Raw genomic sequence first — 23,043 nt, 5'->3', positions numbered from 1 at the left:
TCTCAATCTCTACACCAGACACAACTAGCCCTGTCTCAATCTCTACACCAGACACAACTAGCCCTGTCTCAATCTCTACATTAATACAACTAGCCCTGTCTCAATCTCTACACCAGACACAACTAGCCCTGTCTCAATCTCTACACCAGACACAACTAGCCCTCTCAATCTCTACATTAATACAACTAGCCCTGTCTCAATCTCTACACCAGACACAACTAGCCCTGTCTCAATCTCTACACCAGACACAACTAGCCCTGTCTCAATCTCTACATTAATACAACTAGCCCTGTCTCAATCTCTACATTAATACAACTAGCCCTGTCTCAGTCTCTACATTAATACAACTAGCCCTGTCTCAATCTCTACATTAATACATCTAGCCCTGTCTCAATCTCTACACCAGACACAACTAGCCCTGTCTCAATCTCTACATTAATACAACTAGCCCTGTCTCAATCTCTACATTAATACAACTAGCCCTGTCTCAATCTCTACACCAAACACAACTAGCCCTGTCTCAATCTCTACACCAGACACAACTAGCCCTGTCTCAATCTCTACACCAGACACATCTAGCCCTGTCTCAATCTCTACACCAGACACAACTAGCCCTGTCTCAATCTCTACATTAATACAACTAGCCCTGTCTCAATCTCTACACCAGACACAACTAGCCCTGTCTCAATCTCTACACCAGACACAACTAGCCCTGTCTCAATCTCTACACCTGTCACGATCGTGTACTGGAGAGAATGAGGACCAAGGCGCAGCTGGATATGAATACATCTTCTCTTTTTTTATTTAAAAGACGAAGATGAACACGACACGAAACACTTTAACAAAACTATACAAAACAACAAAACGACCGTGAAGCTACAAACGTTGTGCATAGACAGACAGGCTACAAACGTTCTGACATAGACAATTACCCACAACCAATGAGAGCCTATGGCTACCCTAAATAAGGCTCCCAATCAGAGACAACCGAAATCAGCTGTCTCTAATTGGGAACTCATTCGGGTAACCATAGACTCTCCTAGAATACTAACCACCATAGACAATACTAGACATCTACACTCAACACAAAACCATACACTACAACCATTAACCCCTTTATCAAATAAACACCCAAAACAACAAAACATAAACATTACCCATGTCACACCCTGACCTAACTACAATAATAAAGAAAACCAATAATACTAAGGCCAGGGCGTGACATAACCCCCCCCTTAAGGTGCGAACTCCGGGCGCACCATTACACAGTCTAGGGGAGGGTCTGGGTGGGCTTCCATCCACGGTGGCGGCTCCGGCTCTGGTCGCGGTCCCCACGTCACCACAGTACCTAAACACCTCCTATGCTTTCTCCAAACGACCCCCCTCCACATGAACCCCATTGCATTCAGGGGCAGTTCCAGACTAAGGGGCAGTACCAGGGTAAGAGGCAGTACCAGGATCAGGGGCAGTACCAGGGTCAGGGGCCGTACTAGGGTCAGGGACAGTACCAGGGTAAGGGGCAGCACCAGGGTAAGGGGCAGCACCAGGGTAAGGGGCAGCACCAGGGTAAGGGGCAGCACCAGGGGAAGGGGCAGCTCCAGGGTAAGGGGCAGCTCCGGACTGAGGAATGGCAGCTCCGGACTGAGGGACTGCAGCTCCGGACTGAGGGACTGCAGCTCCGGACTGAGGGACAGCCCATGGCTGGCTGACAGATCTGGCTGCTCATGGCTGGCTAACGGATCTGGCTGCTCATGGCTGGCTGACGGATCTGGCTGCTCATGGCTGGCTGACGGATCTGGCTGCTCATGGCTGGCTGACGGATCTGGCTGCTCATGGCTAGCTGACGGATCTGGCTGCTCATGGCTAGCTGACGGATCTGGCTGCTCATGGCTAGCTGACGGATCTGGCTGCTCATGGCTAGCTGACGGATCTGGCTGCTCATGGCTAGCTGACGGATCTGGCTGCTCATGGCTAGCTGACGGAACTGGCTGCTCATGGCTAGCTGACGGATCTGGCTGCTCATGGCTAGCTGACGGATCTGGCTGCTCATGGCTAGCTGACGGATCTGGCTGCTCATGGCTAGCTGACGGATCTGGCTGCTCATGGCTAGCTGACGGATCTGGCTGCTCATGGCTGGCTGACTGATCTGGCTGCTCCTGTCTGGTTGGCGGCTCTGGCAGATCCTGTCTGGTTGGCGGCTCTGGCAGACCCTGTCTGGTTGGCGGCTCTGGCAAATCCTGTCTGACGGACGGCTCTAGCGGCTCCTGTCTGGCTGGCGGCTCTAGTGGCTCCTGTCTGGCGGACGGCTCAGTGGGCTCATGGCAGACGGGCGGCTTTGCAGGCTCATGGCAGACGGGCGGCTTTGCAGGCTCATTGCAGACGGATGACTCAGATGGCGCTGGGGAGACGGATGGCTCAGATGGCGCTGGGGAGACGGATGGCTCAGATGGCGCTTGGCAGACGGGCAGTTCAGTCATTGCAGTGCAGACGGCAGACTCCTGCCGGCTGAGGCGCACTGTAGGCCTGGTGCGTGGTGCCGGGACTGGTGGCACCGGGCTGGGGACACGCATCTCAGGGCTAGTGCGGGGAGCAGCAACAGGACGCACAGGACTCTGGGGACACACAGGAGGCTTGGTGCGTGGTTTAGACACTGGTGGTAAAGGGCTGGAGACACGCACCATATAGCTAGTGCGTGGAGGAGGCACTGGTGGTACTGGGTTGGGGCGGGGAGGTGGCGCCGGAAATACCGGACCGTGCAGGCGTACTGGCTCCCTTGAACGCCGAGCCTGCCCAACCTTACCTGGTTCTATGCTCCCCGTCGCCTGACCAGTACGGGGAGGTGGAATAACCCGCACCGGCCTATGTAGGCGAACCGGGGACACCATGCGTAAGGCTGGTGCCATGTACGCCGGCCCGAGGAGACGCACTGGTGACCAGATGCGTTGGGCCGGCTTCATGACATATGGCTCAACGCTCAGTCTAGCCCGGCCGATACGTGGAGCTGCAATGTACCGAACCGGGCTATGCACGCGTACAGGAGACACCGTGCGCTCTACTGCGTAACACGGTGTCTGCCCGTACTCTCGCTCTCCACGGTAAGTACAGGGAGTAGGCGCAGGTTTCCTACCTGACTTCGCCACACTCCCTTTAAGGCCCCCCCCAAGAAATTTTTGGGTTGTACTCACGGGCTTCCAGCCTTGTCTCCGTGCTGCCTCCTCATATCGCCTCCTCTCGGCTTTCGCTGCCTCCAGCTCTTCACGAGGGAGGCGATATTCTCCAGGTTGATCCCACGGCTCTTCTTCCAATTCCTCCTCCCAACTCCAGAGATCCTGTGTAGGTATGTCCTGTTGCCGCCTTCCATGCCGCTTGGTCCTATGGTGGGTAATTCTGTCACGATCGTGTACTGGAGAGAATGAGGACCAAGGCGCAGCTGGATATGAATACATCTTCTCTTTTTTTATTTAAAAGACGAAGATGAACACGACACGAAACACTTTAACAAAACTATACAAAACAACAAAACGACCGTGAAGCTACAAACGTTGTGCATAGACAGACAGGCTACAAACGTTCTGACATAGACAATTACCCACAACCAATGAGAGCCTATGGCTACCCTAAATAAGGCTCCCAATCAGAGACAACCGAAATCAGCTGTCTCTAATTGGGAACTCATTCGGGTAACCATAGACTCTCCTAGAATACTAACCACCATAGACAATACTAGACATCTACACTCAACACAAAACCATACACTACAACCATTAACCCCTTTATCAAATAAACACCCAAAACAACAAAACATAAACATTACCCATGTCACACCCTGACCTAACTACAATAATAAAGAAAACCAATAATACTAAGGCCAGGGTGTGACAACACCAGACACAACTAGCCCTGTCTCAATCTCTACACCAGACACAACTAGCCCTGTCTCAATCTCTACACCAGACACAACTAGCCCTGTCTCAATCTCTACATTAATACAACTAGCCCTGTCTCAATCTCTACATTAATACAACTAGCCCTGTCTCAATCTCTACACCAGACACAACTAGCCCTGTCTCAATCTCTACACCAGACACAACTAGCCCTGTCTCAATCTCTACATTAACACATCTAGCCCTGTCTCAATCTCTACACCAGACACAACTAGCCCTGTCTCAATCTCTACACCAGACACAACTAGCCCTGTCTCAATCTCTACATTAATACAACTAGCCCTGTCTCAATCTCTACACCAGACACAACTAGCCCTGTCTCAATCTCTACACCAGACACAACTAGCCCTGTCTCAATCTCTACATTAATACAACTAGCCCTGTCTCAATCTCTACATTAATACAACTAGCCCTGTCTCAATCTCTACATTAATACAACTAGCCCTGTCTCAATCTCTACATTAATACAACTAGCCCTGTCTCAATCTCTACACCAGACACAACTAGCCCTGTCTCAATCTCTACATTAATACAACTAGCCCTGTCTCAATCTCTACACCAGACACAACTAGCCCTGTCTCAATCTCTACACCAGACACAACTAGCCCTGTCTCAATCTCTACACCAGACACAACTAGCCCTGTCTCAATCTCTACACCAGACACAACTAGCCCTGTCTCAATCTCTACATTAATACAACTAGCCCTGTCTCAATCTCTACATTAATACAACTAGCCCTGTCTCAATCTCTACACCAGACACATCTAGCCCTGTCTCAATCTCTACACCAGACACAACTAGCCCTGTCTCAATCTCTACACCAGACACAACTAGCCCTGTCTCAATCTCTACATTAATACAACTAGCCCTGTCTCAATCTCTACACCAGACACAACTAGCCCTGTCTCAATCTCTACACCAGACACAACTAGCCCTGTCTCAATCTCTACATTAATACAACTAGCCCTGTCTCAATCTCTACATTAATACAACTAGCCCTGTCTCAATCTCTACATTAATACAACTAGCCCTGTCTCAATCTCTACACCAGACACAACTAGCCCTGTCTCAATCTCTACATTAATACAACTAGCCCTGTCTCAATCTCTACATTAATACAACTAGCCCTGTCTCAATCTCTACACCAAACACAACTAGCCCTGTCTCAATCTCTACACCAGACACATCTAGCCCTGTCTCAATCTCTACACCAGACACAACTAGCCCTGTCTCAATCTCTACATTAATACAACTAGCCCTGTCTCAATCTCTACACCAGACACATCTAGCCCTGTCTCAATCTCTACATTAATACAACTAGCCCTGTCTCAATCTCTACACCAGACACAACTAGCCCTGTCTCAATCTCTACACCAGACACATCTAGCCCTGTCTCAATCTCTACACCAGACACAACTAGCCCTGTCTCAATCTCTACACCAGACACAACTAGCCCTGTCTCAATCTCTACACCAGACACAACTAGCCCTGTCTCAATCTCTACATTAATACAACTAGCCCTGTCTCAATCTCTACACCAGACACAACTAGCCCTGTCTCAATCTCTACATTAATACAACTAGCCCTGTCTCAATCTCTACACCAGACACAACTAGCCCTGTCTCAATCTCTACACCAGACACAACTAGCCCTGTCTCAATCTCTACATTAATACAACTAGCCCTGTCTCAATCTCTACATTAATACAACTAGCCCTGTCTCAATCTCTACACCAGACACAACTAGCCCTGTCTCAATCTCTACATTAATACAACTAGCCCTGTCTCAATCTCTACATTAATACAACTAGCCCTGTCTCAATCTCTACACCAGACACAACTAGCCCTGTCTCAATCTCTACATTAATACAACTAGCCCTGTCTCAATCTCTACACCAGACACAACTAGCCCTGTCTCAATCTCTACATTAATACAACTAGCCCTGTCTCAATCTCTACACCAGACACAACTAGCCCTGTCTCAATCTCTACACCAGACACAACTAGCCCTGTCTCAATCTCTACACCAGACACAACTAGCCCTGTCTCAATCTCTACACCAGACACAACTAGCCCTGTCTCAATCTCTACACCAGACACAACTAGCCCTGTCTCAATCTCTACACCAGACACAACTAGCCCTGTCTCAATCTCTACATTAATACAACTAGCCCTGTCTCAATCTCTACACCAGACACAACTAGCCCTGTCTCAATCTCTACACCAGACACAACTAGCCCTGTCTCAATCTCTACACCAGACACAACTAGCCCTGTCTCAATCTCTACACCAGACACAACTAGCCCTGTCTCAATCTCTACACCAGACACAACTAGCCCTGTCTCAATCTCTACACCAGACACAACTAGCCCTGTCTCAATCTCTACACCAGACACAACTAGCCCTGTCTAAATCTCTACACCAGACACATCTAGCCCTGTCTCAATCTCTACATTAATACAACTAGCCCTGTCTCAATCTCTACATTAATACAACTAGCCCTGTCTCAATCTCTACAGCAGACACAACTAGCCCTGTCTCAATCTCTACATTAATACAACTAGCCCTGTCTCAATCTCTACATTAATACAACTAGCCCTGTCTCAATCTCTACATTAATACAACTAGCCCTGTCTCAATCTCTATACCAGACACAACTAGCCCTGTCTCAATCTCTACACCAGACACAACTAGCCCTGTCTCAATCTCTACACCAGACACAACTAGCCCTGTCTCAATCTCTACACCAGACACAACTAGCCCTGTCTCAATCTCTACACCAGACACAGCTAGCCCTGTCTCAATCTCTACACCAGACACAACTAGCCCTGACTCAATCTCTACACCAGACACAACTAGCCCTGTCTCAATCTCTACACCAGACACAACTAGCCCTGTCTCAATCTCTACATTAATACAACTAGCCCTGTCTCAATCTCTACATTAATACAACTAGCCCTGTCTCAATCTCTACACCAGACACAACTAGCCCTGTCTCAATCTCTACACCAGACACAACTAGCCCTGTCTCAATCTCTACACCAGACACAACTAGCCCTGTCTCAATCTCTACATTAATACAACTAGCCCTGTCTCAATCTCTACATTAATACAACTAGCCCTGTCTCAATCTCTACATTAATACAACTAGCCCTGTCTCAATCTCTACACCAGACAGATCTAGCCCTGTCTCAATCTCTACATTAATACAACTAGCCCTGTCTCAATCTCTACATTAATACAACTAGCCCTGTCTCAATCTCTACACCAGACACAACTAGCCCTGTCTCAATCTCTACATTAATACAACTAGCCCTGTCTCAATCTCTACATTAATACAACTAGCCCTGTCTCAATCTCTACACCAGACACAACTAGCCCTGTCTCAATCTCTACACCAGACACAACTAGCCCTGTCTCAATCTCTACATTAATACAACTAGCCCTGTCTCAATCTCTACACCAGACACAACTAGCCCTGTCTCAATCTCTACACCAGACACAACTAGCCCTGTCTCAATCTCTACACCAGACACAACTAGCCCTGTCTCAATCTCTACACCAGACACAACTAGCCCTGTCTCAATCTCTACATTAATACAACTAGCCCTGTCTCAATCTCTACACCAGACACAACTAGCCCTGTCTCAATCTCTACACCAAACACAACTAGCCCTGTCTCAATCTCTACACCAGACACATCTAGCCCTGTCTCAATCTCTACACCAGACACAACTAGCCCTGTCTCAATCTCTACACCAGACACAACTAGCCCTGTCTCAATCTCTACACCAGACACAACTAGCCCTGTCTCAATCTCTACACCAGACACATCTAGCCCTGTCTCAATCTCTACATTAATACATCTAGCCCTGTCTCAATCTCTACATTAATACAACTAGCCCTGTCTCAATCTCTACATTAATACAACTAGCCCTGTCTCAATCTCTACATTAATACAACTAGCCCTGTCTCAATTTCTACACCGAACACAACTAGCCCTGTCTCAATCTCTACACCAGACACAACTAGCCCTGTCTCAATCTCTACATTAATACAACTAGCCACGTCTCAATCTCTACACCAGACACAACTAGCCCTGTCTCAATCTCTACACCAGACACAACTAGCCCTGTCTCAATCTCTACATTAATACAACTAGCCCTGTCTCAATCTCTACACCAGACACAACTAGCCCTGTCTCAATCTCTACATTAATACAACTAGCCCTGTCTCAATCTCTACACCAGACACAACTAGCCCTGTCTCAATCTCTACACCAGACACAACTAGCCCTGTCTCAATCTCTACATTAATACAACTAGCCCTGTCTCAATCTCTACACCAGACACAACTAGCCCTGTCTCAATCTCTACATTAATACAACTAGCCCTGTCTCAATCTCTACACCAGACACAACTAGCCCTGTCTCAATCTCTACACCAAACACAACTAGCCCTGTCTCAATCTCTACACCAGACACATCTAGCCCTGTCTCAATCTCTACACCAGACACAACTAGCCCTGTCTCAATCTCTACACCAGACACAACTAGCCCTGTCTCAATCTCTACACCAGACACAACTAGCCCTGTCTCAATCTCTACACCAGACACATCTAGCCCTGTCTCAATCTCTACATTAATACATCTAGCCCTGTCTCAATCTCTACACCAGACACAACTAGCCCTGTCTCAATCTCTACATTAATACAACTAGCCCTGTCTCAATCTCTACACCAGACACAACTAGCCCTGTCTCAATCTCTACACCAGACACAACTAGCCCTGTCTCAATCTCTACACCAGACACAACTAGCCCTGTCTCAATCTCTACACCAGACACAACTAGCCCTGTCTCGATCTCTACATTAATACAACTAGCCCTGTCTCAATCTCTACACCAGACACAACTAGCCCTGTCTCAATCTCTACACCAGACACAACTAGCCCTGTCTCAATCTCTACACCAGACACAACTAGCCCTGTCTCAATCTCTACACCAGACACAACTAGCCCTGTCTCAATCTCTACATTAATACAACTAGCCCTGTCTCAATCTCTACACCAGACACAACTAGCCCTGTCTCAATCTCTACACCAGACACAACTAGCCCTGTCTCAATCTCTACACCAGACACAACTAGCCCTGTCTCAATCTCTACACCAGACACAACTAGCCCTGTCTCAATCTCTACACCAGACACAACTAGCCCTGTCTCAATCTCTACACCAGACACAACTAGCCCTGTCTCAATCTCTACATTAATACAACTAGCCCTGTCTCAATCTCTACACCAGACACAACTAGCCCTGTCTCAATCTCTACACCAGACACAACTAGCCCTGTCTCAATCTCTACACCAGACACAACTAGCCCTGTCTCAATCTCTACACCAGACACAACTAGCCCTGTCTCAATCTCTACATTAATACAACTAGCCCTGTCTCAATATCTACACCAGACACAACTAGCCCTGTCTCAATCTCTACACCAAACACAACTAGCCCTGTCTCAATCTCTACACCAGACACATCTAGCCCTGTCTCAATCTCTACACCAGACACAACTAGCCCTGTCTCAATCTCTACACCAGACACAACTAGCCCTGTCTCAATCTCTACACCAGACACAACTAGCCCTGTCTCAAACTCTACACCAGACACATCTAGCCCTGTCTCAATCTCTACATTAATACATCTAGCCCTGTCTCAATCTCTACATTAATACAACTAGCCCTGTCTCAATCTCTATACCAGACACAACTAGCCCTGTCTCAATCTCTACATTAATACAACTAGCCCTGTCTCAATCTCTACATTAATACAACTAGCCCTGTCTCAATCTCTACATTAATACAACTAGCCCTGTCTCAATCTCTACAGCAGACACAACTAGCCCTGTCTCAATCTCTACATTAATACAACTAGCCCTGTCTCAATCTCTACATTAATACAACTAGCCCTGTCTCAATCTCTACATTAATACAACTAGCCCTGTCTCAATCTCTATACCAGACACAACTAGCCCTGTCTCAATCTCTACATTAATACAACTAGCCCTGTCTCAATCTCTACATTAATACAACTAGCCCTGTCTCAATCTCTACATTAATACAACTAGCCCTGTCTCAATCTCTACACCAGACACAACTAGCCCTGTCTCAATCTCTACATTAATACAACTAGCCCTGTCTCAATCTCTATACCAGACACAACTAGCCCTGTCTCAATCTCTACATTAATACAACTAGCCCTGTCTCAATCTCTACATTAATACAACTAGCCCTGTCTCAATCTCTACATTAATACAACTAGCCCTGTCTCAATCTCTACACCAGACACATCTAGCCCTGTCTCAATCTCTACACCAGACACAACTAGCCCTGTCTCAATCTCTACACCAGACACAACTAGCCCTGTCTCAATCTCTACACCAGACACAACTAGCCCTGTCTCAATCTCTACATTAATACAACTAGCCCTGTCTCAATCTCTACACCAGACACAACTAGCCCTGTCTCAATCTCTACACCAGACACAACTAGCCCTGTCTCAATCTCTACACCAGACACAACTAGCCCTGTCTCAATCTCTACACCAGACACAACTAGCCCTGTCTCAATCTCTACACCAGACACAACTAGCCCTGTCTCAATCTCTACATTAATACAACTAGCCCTGTCTCAATCTCTACACCAGACACAACTAGCCCTGTCTCAATCTCTACATTAATACAACTAGCCCTGTCTCAATCTCTACACCAGACACAACTAGCCCTGTCTCAATCTCTACACCAAACACAACTAGCCCTGTCTCAATCTCTACACCAGACACATCTAGCCCTGTCTCAATCTCTACACCAGACACAACTAGCCCTGTCTCAATCTCTACACCAGACACAACTAGCCCTGTCTCAATCTCTACACCAGACACAACTAGCCCTGTCTCAATCTCTACACCAGACACATCTAGCCCTGTCTCAATCTCTACATTAATACATCTAGCCCTGTCTCAATCTCTACACCAGACACAACTAGCCCTGTCTCAATCTCTACATTAATACAACTAGCCCTGTCTCAATCTCTACACCAGACACAACTAGCCCTGTCTCAATCTCTACACCAGACACAACTAGCCCTGTCTCAATCTCTACACCAGACACAACTAGCCCTGTCTCAATCTCTACACCAGACACAACTAGCCCTGTCTCAATCTCTACACCAGACACAACTAGCCCTGTCTCAATCTCTACATTAATACAACTAGCCCTGTCTCAATCTCTACACCAGACACAACTAGCCCTGTCTCAATCTCTACATTAATACAACTAGCCCTGTCTCAATCTCTACACCAGACACAACTAGCCCTGTCTCAATCTCTACACCAAACACAACTAGCCCTGTCTCAATCTCTACACCAGACACATCTAGCCCTGTCTCAATCTCTACACCAGACACAACTAGCCCTGTCTCAATCTCTACACCAGACACAACTAGCCCTGTCTCAATCTCTACACCAGACACAACTAGCCCTGTCTCAATCTCTACACCAGACACATCTAGCCCTGTCTCAATCTCTACATTAATACATCTAGCCCTGTCTCAATCTCTACACCAGACACAACTAGCCCTGTCTCAATCTCTACATTAATACAACTAGCCCTGTCTCAATCTCTACATTAATACAACTAGCCCTGTCTCAATCTCTACATTAATACAACTAGCCCTGTCTCAATCTCTATACCAGACACAACTAGCCCTGTCTCAATCTCTACATTAATACAACTAGCCCTGTCTCAATCTCTACATTAATACAACTAGCCCTGTCTCAATCTCTACATTAATACAACTAGCCCTGTCTCAATCTCTACAGCAGACACAACTAGCCCTGTCTCAATCTCTACATTAATACAACTAGCCCTGTCTCAATCTCTACATTAATACAACTAGCCCTGTCTCAATCTCTACATTAATACAACTAGCCCTGTCTCAATCTCTATACCAGACACAACTAGCCCTGTCTCAATCTCTACATTAATACAACTAGCCCTGTCTCAATCTCTACATTAATACAACTAGCCCTGTCTCAATCTCTACATTAATACAACTAGCCCTGTCTCAATCTCTACACCAGACACAACTAGCCCTGTCTCAATCTCTACATTAATACAACTAGCCCTGTCTCAATCTCTATACCAGACACAACTAGCCCTGTCTCAATCTCTACATTAATACAACTAGCCCTGTCTCAATCTCTACATTAATACAACTAGCCCTGTCTCAATCTCTACATTAATACAACTAGCCCTGTCTCAATCTCTACACCAGACAGATCTAGCCCTGTCTCAATCTCTACATTAATACAACTAGCCCTGTCTCAATCTCTACACCAAACACAACTAGCCCTGTCTCAATCTATACATTAATACAACTAGCCCTGTCTCAATCTCTACATTAATACAACTAGCCCTGTCTCAATCTCTACACCAGACAAAACTAGCCCTGTCTCAATCTCTACACCAGACACAACTAGCCCTGTCTCAATCTCTACATTAATACAACTAGCCCTGTCTCAATCTCTACATTAATACAACTAGCCCTGTCTCAATCTCTACATTAATACAACTAGCCCTGTCTCAATCTCTACACCAGACAGATCTAGCCCTGTCTCAATCTCTACATTAATACAACTAGCCCTGTCTCAATCTCTACATTAATACAACTAGCCCTGTCTCAATCTCTACACCAAACACAACTAGCCCTGTCTCAATCTCTACACCAGACACAACTAGCCCTGTCTCAATCTCTACATTAATACAACTAGCCCTGTCTCAATCTCTACACCAGACACAACTAGCCCTGTCTCAATCTCTACACCAGACACAACTAGCCCTGTCTCTATCTCTACATTAATACAACTAGCCTTGTCTCAATCTCTACACCAGACACAACTAGCCCTGTTTCAATCTCTACACCAGACACAACTAGCCCTGTATCAATCTCTACACCAGACACAACTAGCCCTGTCTCAATCTCTACACCAGACACAACTAGCCCTGTCTCAATCTCTACATTAATACAACTAGCCCTGTCTCAATCTCTACATTAATACATCTAGCCCTGTCTCAATCTCTACACCAGACACAACTAGCCCTGTCTCAATCTCTACATTAATACAACTAGCCCTGTCTCAATCTCTACACCAGACACAACTAGCCCTGTCTCAATCTCTACACCAGACACAACTAGCCCTGTCTCAATCTCTACACCAAACACAACTAGCCCTGTCTCAATCTCTACACCAGACACATCTAGCCCTGTCTCAATCTCTACACCAGACACAACTAGCCCTGTCTCAATCTCTACACTAGACACATCTAGCCCTGTCTCAATCTCTACATTAATACATCTAGCCCTGTCTCAATCTCTACACCAGACACAACTAGCCCTGTCTCAATCTCTACATTAATACAACTAGCCCTGTCTCAATCTCTACATTAATACAACTAGCCCTGTCTCAATCTCTACAGCAGACACAACTAGCCCTGTCTCAATCTCTACATTAATACAACTAGCCCTGTCTCAATCTCTACATTAATACAACTAGCCCTGTCTCAATCTCTACATTAATACAACTAGCCCTGTCTCAATCTCTATACCAGACACAACTAGCCCTGTCTCAATCTCTACATTAATACAACTAGCCCTGTCTCAATCTCTACATTAATACAACTAGCCCTGTCTCAATCTCTACACCAGACACATCTAGCCCTGTCTCAATCTCTACACCAGACACAACTAGCCCTGTCTCAATCTCTACACCAGACACAACTAGCCCTGTCTCAATCTCTACACCAGACACAACTAGCCCTGTCTCAATCTCTACACCAGACACAACTAGCCCTGACTCAATCTCTACACCAGACACAACTAGCCCTGTCTCAATCTCTACACCAGACACAACTAGCCCTGTCTCAATCTCTACACCAGACACAACTAGCCCTGTCTCAATCTCTACACCAGACACAACTAGCCCTGTCTCAATCTCTACACCAGACACAACTAGCCCTGTCTCAATCTCTACACCAGACACAACTAGCCCTGTCTCAATCTCTACACCAGACACAACTAGCCCTGTCTCAATCTCTACACCAGACACAACTAGCCCTGTCTCAATCTCTACACCAGACACAACTAGCCCTGTCTCAATCTCTACACCAGACACAACTAGCCCTGTCTCAATCTCTACACCAGACACAACTAGCCCTGTCTCAATCTCTACACCAGACACAACTAGCCCTGTCTCAATCTCTACACCAGACACAACTAGCCCTGTCTCAATCTCTACATTAATACAACTAGCCCTGTCTCAATCTCTACATTAATACAACTAGCCCTGTCTCAATCTCTACACCAGACACAACTAGCCCTGTCTCAATCTCTACATTAATACAACTAGCCCTGTCTCAATCTCTACATTAATACAACTAGCCCTGTCTCAATCTCTACATTAATACAACTAGCCCTGTCTCAATCTCTACATTAATACAACTAGCCCTGTCTCAATCTCTACACCAAACACAACTAGCCCTGTCTCAATCTCTACACCAGACACATCTAGTCCTGTCTCAATCTCTACACCAGACACAACTAGCCCTGTCTCAATCTCTACACCAGACACAACTAGCCCTGTCTCAATCTCTACACCAGACACAACTAGCCCTGTCTCAATCTCTACACCAGACACAACTAGCCCTGTCTCAATCTCTACATTAATACAACTAGCCCTGTCTCAATCTCTACATTAATACAACTAGCCCTGTCTCAATCTCTACACCAGACACAACTAGCCCTGTCTCAATCTCTACATTAATACAACTAGCCCTGTCTCAATCTCTACATTAATACAACTAGCCCTGTCTCAATCTCTACACCAGACACATCTAGCCCTGTCTCAATCTCTACACCAGACACAACTAGCCCTGTCTCAATCTCTACACCAAACACAACTAGCCCTGTCTCAATCTCTACACCAGACACAACTAGCCCTGTCTCAATCTCTACATTAACACAACTAACAACTAAAGTTAGTGAGGGAGATATAAGTCTCCAGCTTCAGTGATTTTTGCAGTTCGTTCCAGTCATTGGCAGCAGAGAACTGGAAGGAAAGGAGGCCAAAGGAGGACTTGGCTTTGGGGGTGACCAGTGAGATATTGCTGCACAATCCCTCAACTTGAGACATCTGTGGCCTTGTGTTGTGTGACGACAACTCCACATTTTACAGTGGCCTTTTATTGACCCCAGCACAAGGTGCACCTGTGTAATGTTCATGCTGTTTAATCAGCTTCTTGATAGGCCACACCTGTCAAGTGGATTGATTATTTTAGCAAAGGAGAAATGCTCACTAACAGGGATGAAATGCAAATTTGTGCACAACATTTGGGAATTTTCTAGGAACTTTTATTTCAGCTCATGGAACATGGGACCAACACTTTATGCATAGCTGGAGCCCTGAGCTGGACATATTTTATTTTTATTTTTTATTATTTTATTCATTTATTTTTTTGGCAAAAAAATGGGTTGTTGACAGTATTGAAAATCATATCGTTGGAATTTCAGAATACCCCGGCATACGGTATACCGCCCAAGCCTAATGTCAAGTGTAACCTGTAATGTGAAGGGTTAGGGTTAGTTAACCTGTAACGCGAAGGGTTAGTTAACCTGTAACGCGAAGGGTTAGTTAACCTGTAACGCGAAGGGTTAGTTAACCTGTAACGCGAAGGGTTAGTTAACCTGTAACGTGACGGGTTAGGGTTAGTTAACCTGTAATGTCCTAATAAAGGTGTCTCTCTCTAGGTGGTGACGGGGTCTGGCCGTCAGGAGGCCCACAAGACAGACCATGAGTACAGGAAGCTGTTTGACCTGTCTCTGCAGGGGATGCAGCTACTGTCCCAGTGGAGCGCACACGTCATGGAAGTGGTGAGTGACCTCTAACCTTAACCCTGACCACAACCTGTTGTTGGGAACACTCCAGTCCATTAAGTCTCTGGTTGTTAACACTCCAGCCCATTAAGTCTCTGGTTGGGACTGGGAACACTACAGTCCATTAAGTCTCTGGTTGGGACTGGGAACACTCCAGCCCATTAAGTCTCTGGTTGGGACTGGGAACACTACAGTCCATTAAGTCTCTGGTAGGGACTGGGAACACTCCAGTCCATTAAGTCTCTGGTAGGGACTGGGAACACTACAGCCCATTAAGTCTCTGGTAGGGACTGGGAACACTACAGCCCATCAGGTCTCTGGTAGGGACTGGGAACACTACAGCCCATCAGGTCTCTGGTTGGGACTGGGAACACTACAGCCCATTAAGTCTCTGGTGGGGACTGGGAACACTACAGCCCATCAGGTCTCTGGTTGGGACTGGGAACACTACAGCCCATCAGGTCTCTGGTTGGGACTGGGAACACTACAGCCCATCAGGTCTCTGGTTGGGACTGGGAACACTACAGCCCATCAGGTCTCTGGTTGGGACTGGGAACACTACAGCCCATCAGGTCTCTGGTTGGGACTGGGAACACTACAGCCCATTAAGTCTCTGGTGGGGACTGGGAACACTACAGCCCATCAGGTCTCTGGTTGGGACTGGGAACACTACAGCCCATCAGGTCTCTGGTTGGGACTGGGAACACTACAGCCCATCAGGTCTCTGGTTGGGACTGGGAACACTACAGCCCATCAGGTCTCTGGTTGGGACTGGGAACACTACAGCCCATCAGGTCTCTGGTTGGGACTGGGAACACTACAGCCCATCAGGTCTCTGGTTGGGACTGGTGTATCTCCTAAACAAGACTTTGTATCAGGTGTATGAACCCTTTGTTTCAGAACGGGTTTGTGTCTCTGCAGAGTGGCGATGCTGTTAAGCAGCCAGTGAAGATACAGCGAGACACTGGGGCTGCCCAGTCCTTCATTCTGGAGGGCCTTTATCCTTTGTCTGACAGTTCAGTAACTGGTTACAGTGTGTTAATACAAGGTTACAGTGTGTTGGTACAAGGTTACAGTGTGTTAGTACAAGGTTACAGTGTGTCGGTACAAGGTTACAGTGTGTCGGTACAAGGTTACAGTGTGTTGGTACAAGGTTACAGTGTGTTGGTACAAGGTTACAGTGTGTTGGTACAAGGTTACAGTGTGTTGGTACAAGGTTACAGTGTGTTGGTACAAGGTTACAGTGTGTTGGTACAAGGTTACAGTGTGTTAGTACAAGGTTACAGTGTGTTGGTACAAGGTTACAGTGTGTTGGTACAAGGCAACAGGCTACAGTGTGTTGTACAAGGTTACAGTGTGTTGGTACAAGGTTACAGTGTGTTGGTACAAGGTTACAGTGTGTTAGTACAAGGTTACAGTGTGTTAGTACAAGGTTACAGTGTGTTGGTACAAGGTTACAGTGTGTTGGTACAAGGTTACAGTGTGTTGGTACAAGGTTACAGTGTGTTGGTACAAGGTTACAGTGTGTTGGTACAAGGTTACAGTGTGTTAGTACAAGGCAACAGGCTACAGTGTGTTGGTACAAGGTTACAGTGTGTTGGTACAAGGTTACAGTGTGTTGGTACAAGGTTACAGTGTGTTAGTACAAGGCAACAGGCTACAGTGTGTTGGTACAAGGTTACAGTGTGTCGGTACAAGGTTACAGTGTGTCGGTACAAGGTTACAGTGTGTTGGTACAAGGTTACAGTGTGTTGGTACAAGGTTACAGTGTGTTGGTACAAGGCAACAGGCTACAGTGTGTCGGTACAAGGTTACAGTGTGTTGGTACAAGGTTACAGTGTGTCGGTACAAGGTTACAGTGTGTTGGTACAAGGTTACAGTGTGTCGGTACAAGGTTACAGTGTGTTGGTACAAGGTTACAGTGTGTTGGTACAAGGTTACAGTGTGTTGGTACAAGGTTACAGTGTGTTGGTACAAGGTTACAGTGTGTTGGTACAAGGCAACAGGCTACAGTGTGTTGGTACAAGGTTACAGTGTGTTGGTACAAGGTTACAGTGTGTTGGTACAAGGTTACAGTGTGTTGGTACAAGGTTACAGTGTGTTGGTACAAGGTTACAGTGTGTCGGTACAAGGCAACTGGTTACAGTGTGTTGGTACAAGGTTACAGTGTGTTGGTACAAGGTTACAGTGTGTTGGTACAAGGTTACAGTGTGTTGGTACAAGGTTACAGTGTGTTGGTACAAGGTTGCTGTGTGTCGGTACAAGGTTACAGTGTGTTAGTACAAGGTTACAGTGTGTTGGTACAAGGTTACAGTGTGTTAGTACAAGGTTACAGTGTGTTGGTACAAGGTTACAGTGTGTTGGTACAAGGTTACAGTGTGTCGGTACAAGGTTACAGTGTGTCGGTACAAGGTTACAGTGTGTTGGTACAAGGTTACAGTGTGTTGGTACAAGGCAACAGGCTACAGTGTGTCGGTACAAGGTTACAGTGTGTTGGTACAAGGTTACAGTGTGTTGGTACAAGGTTACAGCGTGTTGGTACAAGGTTACAGTGTGTTGGTACAAGGTTACAGTGTGTTGGTACAAGGTTACAGTGTGTTGGTACAAGGTTACAGTGTGTTGGTACAAGGTTACAGTGTGTTGGTACAAGGTTACAGTGTGTTGGTACAAGGTTACAGTGTGTTGGTACAAGGTTACAGTGTGTTAGTACAAGGTTACAGTGTGTTGGTACAAGGTTACAGTGTGTTGGTACAAGGTTACAGTGTGTTGGTACAAGGTTACAGTGTGTTAGTACAAGGTTACAGTGTGTTAGTACAAGGTTACAGTGTGTTGGTACAAGGTTACAGTGTGTTGGTACAAGGTTACAGTGTGTTGGTACAAGGTTACAGTGTGTCGGTACAAGGTTACAGTGTGTCGGTACAAGGTTACAGTGTGTTGGTACAAGGTTACAGTGTGTTAGTACAAGGCTACAGTGTGTTGGTACAAGGTTACAGTGTGTTAGTACAAGGTTACAGTGTGTTGGTACAAGGTTACAGTGTGTTGGTACAAGGTTACAGTGTGTTGGTACAAGGTTACAGTGTGTTGGTACAAGGTTACAGTGTGTTGGTACAAGGTTACAGTGTGTCGGTACAAGGTTACAGTGTGTCGGTACAAGGCAACTGGTTACAGTGTGTTAGTACAAGGTTACAGTGTGTTGGTACAAGGCAACTGGCTACAGTGTGTTGGTACAAGGTTACAGTGTGTTGGTACAAGGCAACTGGTTACAGTGTGTTAGTACAAGGTTACAGTGTGTTGGTACAAGGCAACTGGTTACAGTGTGTTGGTACAAGGCAACTGGCTACAGTGTGTTGGTACAAGGTTACAGTGTGTTGGTACAAGGCAACTGGTTACAGTGTGTTAGTACAAGGTTACAGTGTGTTGGTACAAGGCAACTGGTTACAGTGTGTTGGTACAAGGCAACTGGCTACAGTGTGTTGGTACAAGGTTACAGTGTGTTGGTACAAGGTTACAGTGTGTTGGTACAAGGTTACAGTGTGTTGGTACAAGGTTACAGTGTGTTGGTACAAGGTTACAGTGTGTTGGTACAAGGCAACTGGCTACAGTGTGTTGGTACAAGGTTACAGTGTGTTGGTACAAGGCAACTGGCTACAGTGTGTTGGTACAAGGTTACAGTGTGTTGGTACAAGGTTACAGTGTGTTGGTACAAGGTTACAGTGTGTTGGTACAAGGTTACAGTGTGTTAGTACAAGGTTACAGTGTGTTGGTACAAGGTTACAGTGTGTTGGTACAAGGTTACAGTGTGTTGGTACAAGGTTACAGTGTGTTGGTACAAGGCAACTGGCTACAGTGTGTTGGTACAAGGTTACAGTGTGTTGGTACAAGGTTACAGTGTGTTGGTACAAGGTTACAGTGTGTTGGTACAAGGTTACAGTGTGTCGGTACAAGGCAACTGGTTACAGTGTGTTGGTACAAGGTTACAGTGTGTTGGTACAAGGTTACAGTGTGTTGGTACAAGGTTACAGTGTGTTAGTACAAGGTTACAGTGTGTTGGTACAAGGTTACAGTGTGTTGGTACAAGGTTACAGTGTGTTGGTACAAGGCAACAGGCTACAGTGTGTCGGTACAAGGTTACAGTGTGTTGGTACAAGGTTACAGTGTGTTGGTACAAGGTTACAGTGTGTTGGTACAAGGTTACAGTGTGTTGGTACAAGGTTACAGTGTGTTGGTACAAGGTTACAGTGTGTTGGTACAAGGTTACAGTGTGTTGGTACAAGGTTACAGTGTGTTGGTACAAGGTTACAGTGTGTTGGTACAAGGTTACAGTGTGTTGGTACAAGGCAACTGGTTACAGTGTGTTGGTACAAGGTTACAGTGTGTTGGTACAAGGCAACTGGCTACAGTGTGTTGGTACAAGGTTACAGTGTGTTAGTACAAGGTTACAGTGTGTTGGTACAAGGTTACAGTGTGTTGGTACAAGGTTACAGTGTGTTGGTACAAGGTTACAGTGTGTTGGTACAAGGTTACAGTGTGTCGGTACAAGGTTACAGTGTGTCGGTACAAAGTTACAGTGTGTTGGTACAAGGTTACAGTGTGTCGGTACAAGGTTACAGTGTGTCGGTACAAGGTTACAGTGTGTTGGTACAAGGTTACAGTGTGTTGGTACAAGGTTACAGTGTGTCGGTACAAGGTTACAGTGTGTTGGTACAAGGTTACAGTGTGTTGGTACAAGGTTACAGTGTGTTGGTACAAGGTTACAGTGTGTTGGTACAAGGTTACAGTGTGTCGGTACAAGGTTACAGTGTGTCGGTGCAAGGTTACAGTGTGTTGGTACAAGGTTACAGTGTGTTGGTACAAGGTTACAGTGTGTCGGTACAAGGTTACAGTGTGTTGGTACAAGGTTACAGTGTGTCGGTACAAGGTTACAGTGTGTCGGTACAAGGCAACTGGCTACAGTGTGTTGGTACAAGGTTACAGTGTGTTGGTACAAGGTTACACTGTGTTGGTACAAGGCAACTGGCTACAGTGTGTTGGTACAAGGTTACAGTGTGTTGGTACAAGGTTACAGTGTGTTGGTACAAGGTTACAGTGTGTCGGTACAAGGTTACAGTGTGTCGGTACAAGGTTACAGTGTGTCGGTACAAGGTTACAGTGTGTTGGTACAAGGTTACAGTGTGTCGGTACAAGGTTACAGTGTGTCGGTACAAGGTTACAGTGTGTCGGTACAAGGTTACAGTGTGTTGGTACAAGGTTACAGTGTGTTGGTACAAGGCATGGAGATGGATTGCATGTAAGTTCCTTTGTATAAATGTGGAACTCGAGTCTGATCTTATTTCTAGTTCCGTTGTCGTTGGAGTGAGGCCTAGCCTACCGGTGAAGGGGGTCTCATTCTTCAGGAACTCGTCAGAAACAGGATGTCAAACTGTCAATCCTATCATGTTTGTACCAGTTGCACCTTTTGTAGCCTATTCCTGCTTTTGACTAACCTATTCCTGCTTTTGACTAACCTTTCAGCAGGGTTCTGGTGGATTGTGTTGGTCCTTTGCCCAAAGTAAAGAGTGGTAACTAGTTTCTCTTAACCATTATGTGCGCTACCACTCGTTTCCTTGAGGCCATTCCACTGAGGATAATCACAGCTCTCTGTTGCCTGTTGTCTGTATTGTTAAGGTCCTGGTGAAATTATTGTCAACGTTTGAACTTCCGCCGGTAGACTAAATTTCATGTCAAAGGTCTTCCAGCAAGTGAACAGCAGTTGGGTGTTATCCATTGCCCCCCTAGTGCCCTCTACCACCCAGAGTCTCTAGTGCCCTCTACCACCCAGAGTCTCTAGTGCCCTCTACCACTCAGAGTCTCTAGTGCCCTCTACCACCCAGAGTCTCTAGTGCCCTCTACCACCCAGAGTCTCTAGTGCCCTCTACCACCCAGAGTCTCTAGTGCCCTCTACCACTCAGAGTCTCTAGTGCCCTCTACCACCCAGAGTCTCTAGTGCCCTCTACCACCCAGAGTCTCTAGTGCCCTCTACCACCCAGAGTCTCTAGTGCCCTCTACCACCCAGAGTCTCTAGTGCCCTCTACCACTCAGAGTCTCTAGTGCCCTCTACCACCCAGAGTCTCTAGTGCCCTCTACCACCCAGAGTCTCTAGTGCCCTCTACCACCCAGAGTCTCTAGTGCCCTCTACCACCCAGAGTCTCTAGTGCCCTCTACCACCCAGAGTCTCTAGTGCCCTCTACCACCCAGAGTCTCTAGTGCCCTCTACCACCCAGAGTCTCAAGGTGCCCTCTACCACCCAGAGTCTCAAGGTGCCCTCTACCACCCAGAGTCTCTAGTGCCCTCTACCACCCAGAGTCTCAAGGTGCCCTCTACCACCCAGAGTCTCTAGTGCCCTCTACCACCCAGAGTCTCTAGTGCCCTCTACCACCCAGAGTCTCTAGTGCCCTCTACCACCCAGAGTCTCTAGTGCCCTCTACCACCCAGAGTCTCTAGTGCCCTCTACCACCCAGAGTCTCTAGTGCCCTCTACCACCCAGAGTCTCTAGTGCCCTCTACCACCCAGAGTCTCTAGTGCCCTCTACCACCCAGAGTCTCAAGGTGCCCTCTACCACCCAGAGTCTCAAGGTGCCCTCTACCACCCAGAGTCTCAAGGTGCCCTCTACCACCCAGAGTCTCTAGTGCCCTCTACCACCCAGAGTCTCAAGGTGCCCTCTACCACCCAGAGTCTCTAGTGCCCTCTACCACCCAGAGTCTCTAGTGCCCTCTACCACCCAGAGTCTCTAGTGCCCTCTACCACCCAGAGTCTCTAGTGCCCTCTACCACCCAGAGTCTCTAGTGCCCTCTACCACCCAGAGTCTCTAGTGCCCTCTACCACCCAGAGTCTCTAGTGCCCTCTACCACCCAGAGTCTCTAGTGCCCTCTACCACCCAGAGTCTCTAGTGCCCTCTACCACCCAGAGTCTCTAGTGCCCTCTACCACCCAGAGTCTCTAGTGCCCTCTACCACCCAGAGTCTCTAGTGCCCTCTACCACCCAGAGTCTCTAGTGCCCTCTACCACCCAGAGTCTCTAGTGCCCTCTACCACCCAGAGTCTCTAGTGCCCTCTACCACCCAGAGTCTCTAGTGCCCTCTAC

The 23,043-nt window shown here is 46.8% G+C and overlaps 1 protein-coding gene across 5 annotated transcripts in view; it reads left to right on the top strand.

Annotated features, from left to right (window-relative positions):
- Positions 1–23,043, top strand: part of LOC129867605 (cytoplasmic FMR1-interacting protein 1 homolog) — a 225,438-nt gene that overhangs the window by 100,735 nt on the left and 101,660 nt on the right. For all 5 annotated transcript variants that reach the window (XM_055941111.1, XM_055941110.1, XM_055941112.1 and 2 more), the window contains one exon: positions 15,800–15,922. In XM_055941111.1, coding sequence (XP_055797086.1) covers positions 15,800–15,922 — 123 coding nt within the window. The remainder of the gene's footprint in view (positions 1–15,799; positions 15,923–23,043) is intronic.

Source organism: Salvelinus fontinalis, chromosome 12, assembly GCF_029448725.1.
Source record: "Salvelinus fontinalis isolate EN_2023a chromosome 12, ASM2944872v1, whole genome shotgun sequence".
NCBI classification, from domain to species: Eukaryota; Metazoa; Chordata; class Actinopteri; order Salmoniformes; family Salmonidae; genus Salvelinus; species Salvelinus fontinalis.
Note: the sequence above shows the minus strand (reverse complement) of the source record. Positions and strands in the feature narration are given on the sequence as shown.